Source organism: Galendromus occidentalis, unplaced genomic scaffold (assembly GCF_000255335.2).
Source record: "Galendromus occidentalis unplaced genomic scaffold, Mocc_1.1 scf7180000076386, whole genome shotgun sequence".
Classification (NCBI taxonomy): domain Eukaryota; kingdom Metazoa; phylum Arthropoda; class Arachnida; order Mesostigmata; family Phytoseiidae; genus Galendromus; species Galendromus occidentalis.
Window position 1 is genome coordinate 10,922 of NW_003804375.1, and position 10,463 is coordinate 21,384.

The window sequence follows — 10,463 nt, forward strand, 5'->3', positions numbered from 1 at the left end:
TTTATCGAAAACGATGACTCGAAGTTTTATTTTTCGATACATCATCCATTGAAACACAGAATATTGCTTGGAATGATGTCATTATCACTGCTCAACTCGTTTAGGTACTTGGGGGAGACACATGTTGTAGAATGAATTTTTGTCCCAGAACGTCTGTGGTTTCCAGTTGCACCAACCCTGGAAGGATCACAATTCGTCATACCGAATCAAATCGCGGAATTCTAGCTGAAGCCATGTGACCCATCTGTCAGACTAAACCTACTTTTCCATTGATGGTCTGCAGATCCTCCGACCCGGTATAGTGGGGATCCAGTATAAGGAAGTGGACTTCCTCGCTAGCGTCGTTGACAGCAACGCCCAGGATAGTGTGAGCCAATTGACCGCCACCTGCAGAGACAGAGAGAATCCTCTTTTACAGCTTCTATATCGGGGCCGAACATAAATTACGTGAGCCTGGCCTGGCAAGGCACAGGCCGTACCGATCATGACGGGGGTTCCGTGCTCAGTGAAGTGATCGATGAGGTCGTTCGCTTTCGTTGCCAGCTCCGCGCCCGATGACACGTATATGGTTTTGGAGTCGACCTTCGTCAACTGATTTAGCACGAAGGAAACCTCCTGTGATCCGATCCATTGTCTAGAGCCGATGAAATTTGCCTGCTTGTCGCCGATCTCCACGAGAGTTCGCTGAAAGAGGATCGGATTTCCGTCGTATCCACTTCGAGAATATATCGCGGGGTCTGTCTCCTCCAATTCCGGAAACACACACACATCGAACCCACCTGGATCTTCTCATGGTTGGGGACGTCCTCTTCAGTAAAACCCTGCAGCCGGAACCAAGAGCAGAGTGTTTGCAGGGAACGGTATGCGCAACCCCACCCGCAATCGTCGAATTTTTGTTGCATATAATGGTAATAGAGATATTCCCCCTGAACGATCGCCGTCCGAGTTGCTTTGGCGGGTGGCTTAAGCTTGTTGTGTGGGTTCACCAAGAGACCGCTATATAGGTTGGAGTCCTGTGTGAAGAACAGAGCTTGTCCTGAAGAAAACGTTGGCTTCTCGCCTCGCATGGCAAGATCAGTCCTCGTCGCGAACTTGATCACGTTATTAACTTGGTTTCGCGGATATAGAATCGTGGCGAAACCGTTGTCAACTTTGAAATGCATGGGCGCTGGCGGGGTCAACTGGTTTTCAGAAATTGATGAGCAGATGACCTCAACGCTTGTGGATGTCTGCGAAATTTCGAGTGAAGTTATTTTTCGCGGTTCCGGAAGAGCAATGCACCGGTGATCGGTAAGCCAATCAAGGGCTGCTAGCTTATCAATGTCGGAATCTGAGCAGAATATTAGAATCCATGGATCCTGGCATCACCTGTTGTTGTAGGGCCTTGGTGAGCAGTTCTGAAACGGTGCGCACCTTCGTGTCGTACGGGAAAAACGACACTACGTCGAGTATTAGCGGAAAATCGAAAACTTTCGCGTTCCCTCTCTGTATGTGTATGACCGGACTATGGAAAGCATCTCCGCGAGCAGAGATGTCACCAGAGCCCATGATCCTCACGGGGAGTAGCTCGAGAATGTCCTGAGGAAAGGGGGAAGGAATCTTTTCAGACGTTCGGATGCGAGATGATTCGATCTGGGGTCCAGATCCAACCTCGGAAAGTTCAGCGCTCGACATTCCCTCACCGTGCCCTCCGGTTCGCTCTTCCGCTGCAAAGCCTTCTTGATGAAGTCGCCAATTTCCAAGTCCGGGTTTATTTTCGTCAGTTCTCCTCTGAGATCGAATGTGACATTGCCTGGGGTGAGCCACGAGCAATTCGTTCCGATAGCTTGGGAAAGGGTCTCGCGGAAGCGCCCTGCAATTCGTTGTGATCTAAGTTTGCGGGAAGGGTTGGAGCCTTGGCGGGAGCAGGGAATACAATTCACTTCGGAGAGGAATAATATTTTCGAGCCAAAAATGTCGCTACCTTCGGCACCACAGTATTCCACACTGAGTGGAATAGATAGCCTCGCCCTCAGCAAGACACCACCGATTTCGGCGAAGTCACTCAAGACGACATCGGCCCTTGACTCCGTCGATCCATCTGTACCGATCAAGCTCGCTCGGGGCGTGTCCTGCTCTTTTGAGAGGAGCACGAAGTTCGGTGCTTCCAGGATATCCAAGGCCTGCAAGGGGTTTGATTTCATAATTCCCTCAAACAGATCAAGTCTCGCAAACAAGATCGTCAGAAAGCTAGTTCCGAGACGTAGCGATGGGCAGGAGATGCGAACGAACCTCTTGGATAGCGAGTACGCGTCTCTGGCATTGCGAAAGTATGGATTCGGTATCGAAATCTTTCGAGCAGTAGATACCCAGAGCGGGTTGCCCATGGGGCAACGGATGTCGCTGGAGAGTCGTGCCGGTAATGTGGAGCGTTCCGTTTCCGTCAACGAATCCGAAGAGCGAACGGAATACATCGGTTGTCGCCTCTAACCTCTGTTGATTGAGAATTTGTCTTGATCAAATCACGGAACAGCGGCATAGGGAACGCATAATGAATGACGCCAACTAAGCGACCAGAACGCCGCATAGATCAGGGGCTCCATCCGGAAAGGGAGCTATATTTTCGAATGATATCGGGTCCCGGGGAGTTGGGCATTCACAAGATACGGGATGCCGTAGCTTCATTCTTCCGTGCAGATCCGAACCCAGACTTGAGACCGCAGCACATGATTCTGGCTCGCTGCGATCATATGATCAGGGCCAGATGTTCCCGAATACTGCCAGCCCAGGTTCGGTATCCGGGTCTTCGGACGGGAACTCACCTGCCATAAGTTCTTACAAACGACCACTTTTTGTCCCACCATAGTGATGGAGAAAAAGGAACTTCCGGAGTTTCCCGCGGTATCACATGGAATGTTTCAGATTGAAGTTGGCCAAAATGGAATTATTGGACAACCAATAACAAATGAAATGCTAGACACATTCTCATCCTTTGGCGGGTGTGTGCCCTGTCCCATCTAAAGGGGAGAGAGTCTGATTCCCCCAGTGTCTAGCGTCGACAAAGCACGGCATGAGCGGGAGAATGCCGGGAAAATCGGCGATTCCCCCCTCGGCATCGGCTCGCCATTCTCGCTCTCTTCCCGTGAGGGAAGTTGTCCGAATTCGACACTATCCGTGTCCTCTTGATTCGTGAATTTGAAAAACTAGGGCGCGCTCTTCCTCGTTCGCAAATGGTCAAGCGAGCTCATATATATCCCCGATTTCTCCCGACAAGGGTTAGGATTCCCTGATAAATGCTCGCTTGGTCAAGCTTCGAGACTCGAGACGAAAGGCACCACCGATCTATCTCCCACCCAACTCCTGGAAGTCTCCGACCGATCCCTCCGGATCACATTAAGGGATTCCGCCAGTCGGAGCCCGTCTCGTTGTTCGATGAGAGTAGGCAATGGCCCTCCTGACCGCTTGAAAACATTTCTCCGAGGAAGTATCGCCGGTGGGAGGGTGGAAGGTGGAGAACGAGGCAGCTCATCTATGGACAAACTCTCGATCACAAAAGTATGAAGTATGAAGTCGGTAATGCCGACGATGATGATGATGATCTCTGTGGGGAATGTACTAATGTACCGAAATGTAGAAAATGCATCCTGCGGAATTAACTCCGAGAACCCAAGCATACAATTATGAGCGCGGGACTCTTTCTTGCAGAGATTGCTGTGGGAAGAGAGAGATTGCTCAAGTACACTCGGCTCTGCCCCGAGCCGCGCCGACGACGATGCTTCTTTTATTTTGTAAACATGAGCGGCCAGTTGTTCTGAAGTTCTTTTTCGAACAACGACTGAAGCCGGCGAAATCATAATGCCCCGGATAGTACAGTGCTACTGAGGCGACGATATCCGTGAGCGGCCCGTGGAAATTACGTCAGTCTTTCAGTGCGCACGGCGTCCCAGCCATGCCGGAATCGAGTGATTCCGACGATTACCATAAATCGAAACGAAGGAGGCACCCGAGCTCCAGTAGCTCTGACAGGTCCGTAAGAAGGATACGACGATTTTCCGAAGAATGCAGCTCCGCGTAGACATTCTTCTGTGGCGCGTCGAAAGACCAGCTCTCGGACGGCCACAAATTCAGAGACATGGTCCTGAACGAGGGATATTCGGGAACCCCTTGGACATCCGTCAAGCTCCGTCTCTCTTCGACTTGTTTCCGGTATCTCGGAGGGGTGATCCTTTCTCCCGAAGCAGTGAGTTGGAGGCATCCCTGATAAATGAGAATGATTGTCCTTTCAGCTCCTCATCTGATTCTTCTGTTGACAGACGCAAACGGAAGCGGTCACCCTCCGTCTCCCGCAAACGTCGCAAGTCCAGGGATAGATATCGCGAGAGGTTCGTTGGGAACGTTGGGATATTACTCAGTGAGCTGGTAGAAGTCTTTCTGACGGCTCGGGGCGAAGGTTCCTCGAGAAAGTCGATTGCGCAAACGGTAGTCAAAAAGTGTTTCCTTGACTATGTTTGGGATATCTCACCAAGGTCGTCGATAGTGTGAAATACCGTTCAGCACCTTATGCGGCATATCCATTGACCTGCGACTTCACAGCTCGAGTCGGTAGTCGCTTACGAATTCCGCTATGCCTCCGAAGAACGGAGAAGTGATTGCTCTGTCGTTTTCATTCGACAGATCTCGAAGGAGCCATTCACGGCGGAGGAGCTCCTCGAGAGACCGGAGAGATCGACGCAGAGACAGGAGGAAACGATCTCGCTCGAGGTCACGTTCGAGAACACGTTCAAGAAGTCCGAAGTATAATTCCAGGTGAGGTCCCTCTGAATTCTGTATCCATAGTCCGGGACCTCGAATCCGTGGAGCCCGCTCGAGGTGTCCATCGGCGCCTGCAGCGTCCGTAGGCGAGTGCTGGAGGTCTTGAACTCAGAGCCGCGGTGCGATCGGACGACTAATTCTTATCCCGTTTTCAGCAGACGCAGGAGGAGTGGCTCGAGCAGCGAGGAGTCAACCAGGAAAGACGCTTTTCGTCGGGAGGATCGGAGAGAGGCGAAGAAAACCAGCAGAACTCCGTCGAGGGTGCGATCTCGAGGATGAATGCTAACTCGGAGTCAAGCCCTTTCGCTTCTAGCTCGCTCAATATTCAACTTCCCATCCATCTTACTCATGGGTATTAATATTTTTTCAGTCTCAAGACTCATCGCGAGAGGCCTTCGTGATAGAACCGCAAACCGAAGCAGAACGCTCGCGTATGATCGAATCAATCGACAAAGCCGGATTCAAGCAGCAGAATTTTGTTTCGAAGAGGAATCACCAGCAAAAAACCGTTGATGATGTGAGTTCTGAGCCTTCGAGGTCAAGTATAAGCTCTGGCAGCCTTTGCCGAGAATGAGCGTGGGACTTCCTCGCGGAGATGAAACTGAGTTTCTTCACAGAAACCAAACCAAGATGCGCACGTGGCAGCTATATTCAGTACGACGACCCTTGAAGAATTCCTCGCCGATCAAGCCAAAAAGCCCCCGAAACTAACAAACTTCGAGAGCAACCCGGAGAGCCTCCTGCACGAGAACGTAAGCGAACCAGCCAGCCTTTGGGGGAGGAAGTCTCGTCCGATGCCCGATGTCCCCCTGGTGTATCTGATCTAAAAAAGAGCTTCTGATCCAGTTGTATGATGACCCTGAGCGGCGGAACGAAAAATGGCGGAAGAAGCTCCACAGTGAGAGACGGAAATACCTCAGCACCACAGCGTCATGAGACTCTCCGGGAAGAATTTTATGTCAATGAGACCAAATCCGTACCGCGAGCGCTGTCCAAGCCTACGAACTCTGTGTCAGTGTAATCAGAGTGCCCGGAATTCCTCATGATGAGACTCTGACGGGTTCAGGAACTCTAAGGCAATCTCTTCGCGTTGTTATTTATCATTTATACTGAAAGGCCCGGGAGATGCCGTGCCGATCGGCCGAATTGTAGATAAATTTTTGACTCCACTGGAGCTGGGAAATAAAGCAAATGATGTGCATCGGATGCGATTAATCGAGCTTTCGCACAATTCTCTCGGAGAAAGGAACAATCAAAGTCGAACTCCCGCTCTCGAGCGATCCGGGTTCTGAGTATCCCGTAGCGTTCTCCTCGCCTACACCAGGTGAGAGGCAGGAGGCAGTCGACCGACAGGATATGTTTCCGCCGTCAGATGAGGAACCACGGCTTGTCAAACTCGAACTTGAAGACGGTGTCAGAAATTTGGTAACACCTGAGTGTCAGCACGAAATGTCCCAAACGTTGGTGTCGTCGTCAGTAGCACGCAATAGAAATTCCTGCGTGGCACTTCCGCCGCTAAGAAGTTTTCTTCTTCTTCCATTGCACCACACTTCGCTATCTGTATTTTTCTTGTGTGGGGATTCTCGGGACCGAGTGTTTGCAGAGCTATACTGAGGAGAGAATCGCATCGTCAACAGGCCTTGACGTCGCTCGTCTCAAGTGCTCGTATGTCTCTGTGCATTTACGTCTGTCCGTCTATGCGTACCACAGAGTTACGAAACCGGCGGAGGAAAATCTACGAGAGCTTTGCTGACGACGAGCCCGGTACGCTATGACGCTTGCCCTGAAATTGATTTCTTTCGCTGCTCACCCACAGTCAGAGCGACCTTTTTCATCCTAAGAAGGTTGAGACTCTCAAATCCGCAAGAAGCGAATCGAGCTCGAGGGACGTCGAAGGGGCCCGAATCATCCCGAGTGAACAGAGGGAGAGAAGGACTGAGATCGCTGAGTCATCATGAGAGACCGATCCGCCGGATCGCTGATGAACCATATTATGCAAGGATAATTATCGCTCCTTCTATGCTCTATCCTCTTCTGATGACGATTCTCATCGGGCTGAACCGGGATTCGACCTTCGAAGTGTAGAACGAGAGGGAAATTGGTACGCTCTCAGGCCCGGAACTAATTTCTGCCGATAGATAAGCAGCCGCAGCTCTCGGACTGAGGATCATATCTCGGAGCGGAGGGGGAAGAAGGTGCGGGCGAATATCTCCGCTTCCCCGAATCCTATCAATACCATTCAAGCAGTCTCGACTGTATATGACTCTATGTTCATAGAGGAAGGAGGAGACTCACGATCCAAGTCCAGCACTTCGTTCGCTGTGGCTGCTCGCCGTGAAATCATGACCATGACACACAGGGATCGGGGGACTACAGGCTCAATCGGAAGCGCCGACAAGAGATTGGTTTCACGCGTCAAGCCTCAACAATCTACGTACGGAGCGCCCACTGTCATAATTCGACATTAGCATTGTCAGCATCAAATAGGTGTCGTCAACAGTGTCGTCTTCGTCAGCGGTAGCAGCAGCAACTGCATTTCTCACCTCTGAAGACGTCGTCACTTCCTTTCTGTGGCTGCGCTCCTCAGATCAGCCCTTTCTAAATTCCACCTCGTTGTGCCAACCCGTCTTCGTGGCGGCGGCTCGTTGTTTGACAATCAAACACACGGCATCTCCCTCATTTTTTCCGTTCGACTCATATAAATAAGCTAACACGTTCCAAACCCTCCATCAGTCGGTGGTGGTGGCGGCGGTGTGTTGTTTTTTGAAAAGTTTCGCTTTCACATCCCACTTCAGCACCACTGGCCTTTCGACTCCATCCGTCAACTCGAGGGGAAGAAACTCATCCGAGCACCACCATGAACAAGCTTCTCATCGCGGTAGTGCTGTGCGTGCTGATCATCAGCTCTGTTGAAGGCTTGAAAAAGAAGAAGAAGAAGCTGATCCTCGGAGGAGTCGTCGTGGGAGGTCTAGCGAAGCTCAAGCTGGCGGCCGTGGCCGGACTCGGAGGCAATCTCGGTGGCAGAGGAGGACACGGCGGAGGATTCGGTGGCTTGGGAGGAGGTTCCGGCAACGGAATCTACGGAGGTGGTGGGCACGGAAGCGGTGGATACGGTGGTGGTGGTGGATACGGTGGCGGTGGATACGGAGGTGGTGGATACGGAGGACACGGAGGATACGGCGGTGGCAGCAGCGGACATTTCGGAGTCCCGTACAATGGAGGCTACTCGAACTCGTTCAGCGGATACGGATACAATCCCAGCTATTCGTCGCATGGGTCGTCAAGCTACTATGGGAATCCAAAACACCAGTCCTACCAGACTTACTATCCGGCGAAATCTGCTCACGGAATTTCGAGCTGCAACCCCTGCTCGCATAAAGACAAGAGCCCGTTATACGCCGGCGGATGGAAGTGAACTCCGTCGGATGATTCGTAGTTTCGAAGTTCACTCGCGCTGAGGTTGTCACCGACACCGGTCAGCTTTCCTTGTGCCATATCTGATTCCCTTCACTGAGCATTTGCGACATGTTATAGGTTCATTATCGGAAAAACAGTCCCACGTACGAATGTAAACGTATCTGTTGTAAACACCGTGTATAATCTCGAGAAATTCGAGGGAGTTTAGTTGTATTTTTTCTCGTGGCGTCCTTATACGCGTCTGTGTCTCGTCCCTCGTCTCGCTCATTCTCCGTTTGTTGTCCCACGTTCAAGTCATTAATCCGATTGTGAAACATCGTGCGAAGCCGCTCGTCGGCATCTGACGTAGTGCGGGGAGAAATCCGCGCTTAATATACTCCTGAATGTTATATGTTATGTGTACTCCATGGAAGCTTGTCCGAGTCCGTGTCTTGGTGGCGACCTTCGTACGCTGTACATTTCTATTCGTCCTCCGTTGAGAGTCGCGCCGTCGCTCATGGTTTTCCACTTCCGCATCAATTCGCACTGTTAGTCTCCCTTCTTGTGAATTTGTCAGAATATGGTATACATCTTACGAACAGAGGATACTCATCGGGAACGAGAGCTGCGCTACTCAGTCTGTTCGATGTACTATAAGCTCATCTCAATAAACTGTTTCTACTTAGACCTTCATCGTCGAGCTATCCTTGGAGAAGTCCTCTGTGAACGCGGCGATGAATCGATTAGGAGCGACAGGAGCGCTCGCCGACCGCCTACGGCAATGCTCGATGCGACGAGCTGTCGATGCTTAAGCCATCAAACGGCTCAAGTGTACGATTTGATTCGAGTTTTTCAGTTTTTTTCTCTAACCTCTAAGAAGGCTGGTTCAGCCTCTCGACTCGACAAGCTTCACCAAAATAGAATACATTTATTGAACCTCATAATGAGAAATGACTTCGAGCTCACTCAGGAGCTGTCATAACTTTGAGAATCTGCCGGAGACCTTCTCGACAGGGATCGGTGTGGGCTGCGACTCCTGTCTCCAGATACCGAACGGCTCCTGGAGCGTCGACGGCTTCTACTGTGGAAGTTCATTACGGAAACAGGTCAGTTATCGTCGCAACATTCACTCTCCTCGAGTCACGATCACGTTTGAGAACAATCATCAATGAGAGCAAGCGAAAGAATCACTACTAGTACTTCAGCGTCGCGACGGCCGGAATTCCCTTCGCGGACAAGGAGCCGATAATAAGTGCTCAAATCATTTACCTCCACCAATGTTTTCGATTCGTGTGCTTCCCATGTGAAAGCTCGACCCTTATTCGATGTCCCCTGATTTCCCTGCCGTCGCATTTCCGTACAGCCTCCTCCGCATCTTCTTCTCGTTCAAAATGGACAAAAGCGAATCCTGGTGGTTTTCTAGCGACGAAAATCCGATTTATCTGGAGTGAGAAGCTCAGTTGTCAGAAGTTTGAGGGTTTTGCTTCGTTCCGGGGCGATGGCACATTCCGTTCGTCGAAGACAAAAACAACTTACGGTTCCGTAACGATCAAACATACGCTCGATGTCTCTTTCGGTGACACCGTAACGGAGTCCTCCCACGTAGACTTTGAAATCTTCGCTGTCGATGCCCCGTGGCATTTTCCGTGATTCTTCCAACGAACCGATTCAGAGCTGACAGCGTCGAAGAACGAGCGTGGAAAATATCACGGCTGACCTGACACATGAGCTGCTCTCAAACCTCTAATTCCTGTACCGACGAAGTGGTAGACGTTCGATGTGAACGAAGCTGACGGATTGTGTTCATATCGATGACGATTATGATCATTCGGAGAAAAAAATCGAATTAATGAGAGGGGGGCCAAGGTGGCGCCATCCAGAAGTCGGAAGGAGCTTGTGTTCTCCGGGAAGTAAGGAGCGGAAGACGGATTCCCTGTCTCTGCGATCTTCAACCTTCTCTGTGGGTGAGGCGGCTCGAGGCAGCGATTCGGAATTGCCACCAATTCTTCCGTCTGTTCCTACGATGACAGACGATGAAGACAACGATGTTTGGGGGCATCGTTCGAGCTACCGCTAGGGGCAGAAGCGCTAGCTCCGGCATCGTACGCAGTGCTGGATTCGCCACCGCAGGGCTCATCTGGAGATAACCAGAATCTCTCGGAAATCGCATGATGGTAGAATGTCATGCTGTGATCAAGCCGGAAACCCTCTCGGGAGGAGCGGCGGCTGCTGAAGCTGGAGTCGGCACAAAAAAAAATTGTTGTGGAAGACTTCTC

The 10,463-nt window shown here is 51.1% G+C and overlaps 3 protein-coding genes across 3 annotated transcripts; 1 reads left to right on the forward strand and 2 right to left on the reverse strand.

Moving 5' to 3' along the window:
- LOC100905513 (ufm1-specific protease 2) lies at positions 1-2,939 on the reverse strand. Its single transcript, XM_003739099.1, has 9 exons — positions 2,802-2,939; positions 2,272-2,472; positions 1,964-2,162; positions 1,683-1,852; positions 1,369-1,578; positions 780-1,229; positions 480-684; positions 263-387; positions 1-177 (listed from the first exon to the last, which is right to left on the reverse strand). Exons 1-9 carry the CDS (start codon positions 2,841-2,843, stop codon positions 85-87), a joined length of 1,695 nt encoding a protein of 564 aa, XP_003739147.1. The 5' UTR covers positions 2,844-2,939; the 3' UTR covers positions 1-84.
- Positions 2,940-4,111: 1,172 nt separating this feature from the next.
- LOC100905659 (uncharacterized) lies at positions 4,112-5,987 on the forward strand. Its single transcript, XM_003739100.2, has 5 exons — positions 4,112-4,219; positions 4,654-4,773; positions 5,162-5,308; positions 5,409-5,543; positions 5,638-5,987. The coding sequence occupies exons 1-5, from the start codon at positions 4,112-4,114 to the stop codon at positions 5,725-5,727; spliced, it is 600 nt and encodes a 199-aa protein (XP_003739148.2). The 3' UTR covers positions 5,728-5,987.
- Positions 5,988-6,622: 635 nt separating this feature from the next.
- Positions 6,623-9,828, reverse strand: LOC114828584 (probable splicing factor, arginine/serine-rich 6). Its single transcript, XM_029113204.1, has 4 exons — positions 9,724-9,828; positions 9,457-9,629; positions 6,853-6,863; positions 6,623-6,726 (listed from the first exon to the last, which is right to left on the reverse strand). The coding sequence occupies exons 1-4, from the start codon at positions 9,826-9,828 to the stop codon at positions 6,623-6,625; spliced, it is 393 nt and encodes a 130-aa protein (XP_028969037.1).
- Positions 9,829-10,463: the final 635 nt, after the last annotated feature.